The following is a 4,327-nucleotide window of genomic DNA, read 5'->3' on the forward strand; positions in this document are numbered from 1 at the left end:
ACGACAAAAGCAACAAGTGTTTCTTTGGGGTGCACATTGGTGGCACAACACTGCAAAGTAGCGTTACCCAACCCCGGGGAAGGTAGGGTGGAATTTGTAGGGCTCGAATTTGGATCGACAACAACAACCCATAAAAAATAGATGGACTAGGTGGGGTGGAACCCTTCCACCTCAAGACCCCGCGGCACCTCAGATTTGGAAACCATTGGTGTTAATGGATCTCGATTATTGTCTCCACCACTTCCACCCGGGCCCTGGTGAACGGGAAACCAGGCCCACCTTTCCCACGTGCTCGCGGATTATGCCAAGGGGATCCTCTCACCCATTTTGTTCGCAATTGTCATCGACACCCTCAATTCCCTATTGCAGCATGCGATTAGCTCTCGCATGTTGAAGTTCCTCACAACATGCCATGCAACATCGAGCGTTTTGTTCTTCGCCGATGACGTTGTCATTTTCTGCCATCCCTGTAGTTCTGCAAATTATCGGAAAAGCTTCTACCTTGTGCACCAATTTCTCAAAATGCTCACACACGCCCATTTGCTGCTCCCAGCAGGCTTCTGATGATATCGGTTCCTCCCTCTCCTGCTCGATGATCGCCTTCCCCATTCAATTCTTTGGGCTTCCCTTGTCCATGCAAAAAGTTTCTTCTGCAACCCTTATGCCCTTGGTGGATAGACCCATTTGCGCCGCGAGAGGCAGACCCTCGTCTGCCATGTCCACATCGTGATGCCCACGTACATCCTAATGGCGATGGCTATCTCCCCGCCGATCCTCAAGAATATCACCAAAATGATCTGCGACTTCCTCTGTCAATGTTGCAAGGATGAAAGGTGAGTTGTTGCCTTGTCAGCCCGACAAAGATCTGCCGACAGCTTGAGGTTGGCGGCCTCGGCGTCCGAGACTTGCAGTGCACGGGCATCTCCCTGTGCATGCGCGCTAGTTGTGGCTTCAAGCAAATGTCACTTCTTGACCCTAGCACCATCTGCACTTGTTGTGTGAGCTCGAGGTGCGAGACCTCTTCCGTGCATAAGCAGTCTGGACCTTGGGAGATGTCCGCTCCTGCCACTTTTGGATTCTCGAAAATCGTGTCGTCAATTGCAACTCTTGTTTCCCATAGGCGTCACCACTCTCAGCTGGTTTGCGAAGCCCTTGATCAATTCACCTTCATTGGGTATATCCATGGTTTGGTATGTCGGCTTGTGGAGGCGCATCTAGCAGGTCACCCTCACAGTGGCACCAGACTCAATTTCCTGGTGTTTGTCCGAGAATGGGCAATACTTGGCAAAATCCTGCTACAAGACGATTTTCCTTGGATCAACCTTAGACCCCTTCTGGCGTTTGATCTGGCGCAACTGGCCGCCTCTCAACGTCAAATTCTTCGTCTGGTTTGCTTCCCATGACAGATGTTGGACTATTGATCACATTGCCTCCCGTCGTTTGCAGCACGAGCCTCTCCGTGTTCTATGCTCACAAGACAAGGAAACGTAGTAGCACCAGACTTATCACTGTCATAGTTGACGAAGCACGTCGTTGGGTTGCCACTGGTGCCAAAGTGCGAGACAGGATATTGGACGTCGTTGGGCTGCCACTGGAGCAATTTACCGAATGATTTTATTAACAGAAATACTAGATAAAGCATGACTAATATAGCAGAGATAAAACAATTCATGCGATCTGACAGAGAGAAGGTAAATAGCATCTGCATATATGAACTGTAGCCAAACATATCTAGATCAGATAGTAGAGCAAGTTGCATATATGAAGTAGAACCTAACATATTTAGGGCAAAGACTAGAACAAGGAACTATGGTAGGACCTCGAACAGAAAAAACAAGAACACGTACGGGACAGCAGCAACAGAAGCACTGGACTTGGGGTCGACATCCTCGCCAGCCATGTCGTCGAGGAGGTTGTCGACGTTGGGGAAGAAGTTGTCGTCGGAATCCGGGGCGTCCGTGACAAAGAAGTCAGTAGTCGCGCGGAGCGCTCCCCAAAACCCTTATCACTCTTCTCCCATACAGAACTCAAAGAGGTGCGGTTTCGGAGGCCTACTGTCCCGACATGCGGTGCACGCCGCAAGCCGGGATGAGGAAGACAGCAACAGCTCTGAGGTTGGAACCGGTGGCGAGAGGAAGAAGTTCTGGTGCATCTCTCTGAGAGGAGCGACCTCCCTTTTATAGACGCAAGAGAAGGAGGCAAGAGGCCAGCGACGGGAGATGAAGCAAAAGAGGGAGACGAAGCGAACAGACTTCAGTCGAAGAGGCGAGTCGTTCAGATTGGCAAAAATTTAGACATCGGCTCGGCTCATTGCCGTAACCCGCCTCGCGTCCCTCTTGTTCTCATGCTCATACATGTGGGGAAAGAACCTCCCTTATAAAGAGGTTCAACTCTCTCTAAAAGTAGCAATGTGAGACTAAACTTTACTTCCACCTCTTGGGCTGCGTGGGCCTTTAGGATTTATTAGAAATTTCTGAAACTGCTATTGGGCTGGCCCAGAATAGACAAAATTCTAGCAGCATGTAACCTGAACTTTAGCAACACCTACGTCAGAACACACGCTCCTAATGCTCACTTTGCATCCTCGACCGTGCCTCTGTGCGTACGTGGCCTGACGGTTGCACTATGTAATTTTTTCCCTATTCTATCAATGCAAAGATACAGGCATCGAATGTATTCACGAAAAAAGAACTTAACAAATCCAGCACTCATAATGCATGAGAGCAAAACGACATACTTTTACTTATTAAACGAATTACTTGACAAATTACCACATTATTTTATATATATATAGTAGGTTTTTCTTTCTTTCTCATAAGAAGATAGTCGCAAAAATATATTTTATATGGACGATTTAACGGCCAATGCCAACAGAGGCATTGCGCAGTAGGCAGTAACTGACAAAGCCAGGTAGGAGGCTTGTTTGCTTGTGACATGACACGACGCATGCAGAGCTGAGAACACATTTTCCATACATGCATGAACGATAGTTGTTGTTATTTTTAGTTTCTTGACATTAACTATTTTAACCTCGCAGAAAAAAGACAAACTATGTTAAAAGAAGGTTACGCTACTTGTGCATACCTAAAGCTCGCGACCTGCTAAGGATCCCCTGCACGCGCGGCACCCCGTCGTAGTGGTACATCACGCCGCCGGCCGCCGCCAGCTCGTCCGTCCGTGCCAGCTGCATCCACACATAAGCTCATATTAATCCCCAGCGATTATTGGACGAGGAAAGAAAGACATGACGCCAGCAGCTTGCTCACCTTGTTGTCCTGGGAGAGCGGGACGGCGCGGCCAGAGCGGCAGAGCACGGCGCGGGAGTCGCCGCAGTTGGCCACGAGGATGCGGCCGCGGACCACGAGCGCCACCACGGCCGTGGACCCCATGGTAGTGCCCGGCGGCACCCCCGACGCCGCCAGCTCATCCGCCCGCGCGAAGCTCCGCCTCAGCGCGCCCTTCCACGCGCACAGCTCCGCCTCTTCGTCTTGCTGCTGCTTCTTCCGGTAGGCTGCGGCCGCGCGGATCAGCTCGTCCGCCAGGATCGCGTGCATGTGGTCCCTCAGCACCACCGACACCTGCACCACCACAGAAATTCTGAGTACAGACAAGTCGGTGTTGAGCTGGAGTGTGGCCACGTTCGTAGAGAGGTTCGTAGAAAGGTTACCACGGGGCCGACGTGGCCGTCGAAGACGGCGAAGAAGTGCATGCGCGAGCCGTCGACCCAAGTGCAGAAGGACGGCCGCATCGACACGGTGTCCTGCATGGTCACCGCGTGCTCCCGCGGCTTCCCCGCCGCCCCGTACGCCCCGCGCCACGCCGCGCGCACTGCCGCACCGGAGCCCTCCGATTCCTCGGCGACGGGTGCGAGTCGAGGGCTCCCGCGCAGGCGGCATGCCGGCAGGTGGCATTCCTTGTAGCCGTTAGGTGGGTCGGCTCCGCCCTCGCCAGCCGCGGGGACGTTGTTCACGCCGACGCTGGCCGTCACGACGGGTTGATTCTTCGCAGGAGCAGGCTGAGCAGGTCTCGCGCGGATCCCGAAGCAGCTTAGTATCCTCATTTTGGCTAGGCTAGCAAGAGTGAGGGGTAGAGCTACACAGAATCAGGCGATCGAAGGCGAGGAGCAGAAGAGTAGGAGGAGGAAGGGGGAATAGAACGCAGAAACCTCTCGCTCAAACATGAAGGAGATTACTTGTACTCGCGTCGCTTTTGGATGCAAATTAGTGCTTGCTGCATTACTGCTTCCTCATTTTCACCTATATTTGTTCATTGATGGAAAATGGCCATATCTTCTATTCCGTATTTATTACCCTTAATTAGTTTCTTG

The 4,327-nt window shown here is 52.0% G+C and overlaps 1 protein-coding gene across 1 annotated transcript; it reads right to left on the reverse strand.

The window, feature by feature from the left end:
• Nucleotides 1-2,841: 2,841 nt before the first annotated feature.
• Nucleotides 2,842-3,766, reverse strand: LOC123165023 (probable protein phosphatase 2C 37). Its single transcript, XM_044582652.1, has 4 exons — nucleotides 3,668-3,766; nucleotides 3,267-3,578; nucleotides 3,085-3,184; nucleotides 2,842-2,954 (listed from the first exon to the last, which is right to left on the reverse strand). Exons 1-4 carry the CDS (start codon nucleotides 3,764-3,766, stop codon nucleotides 2,842-2,844), a joined length of 624 nt encoding a protein of 207 aa, XP_044438587.1.
• Nucleotides 3,767-4,327: the final 561 nt, after the last annotated feature.

The sequence above is a fragment of the Triticum aestivum genome, chromosome 7D, assembly GCF_018294505.1.
Source record: "Triticum aestivum cultivar Chinese Spring chromosome 7D, IWGSC CS RefSeq v2.1, whole genome shotgun sequence".
NCBI classification, from domain to species: Eukaryota; Viridiplantae; Streptophyta; class Magnoliopsida; order Poales; family Poaceae; genus Triticum; species Triticum aestivum.

Excerpts from the sequence above, each read along its gene's own strand:
- LOC123165023 (XM_044582652.1), bottom strand. The coding sequence starts at position 3,766 with ATGCAGGACACCGTGTCGATGCGGCCGTCCTTCTGCACTTGGGTCGAC. Across the intron at positions 3,579-3,667 it reads ACGGCCACGTCGGCCCCGTG|GTGTCGGTGGTGCTGAGGGA; the intron begins GTAACCTTTCTA and ends GTGGTGGTGCAG. Across the intron at positions 2,955-3,084 it reads TAGCAGGTCGCGAGCTTTAG|CTCTGCATGCGTCGTGTCAT; the intron begins GTATGCACAAGT and ends ATGTGTTCTCAG.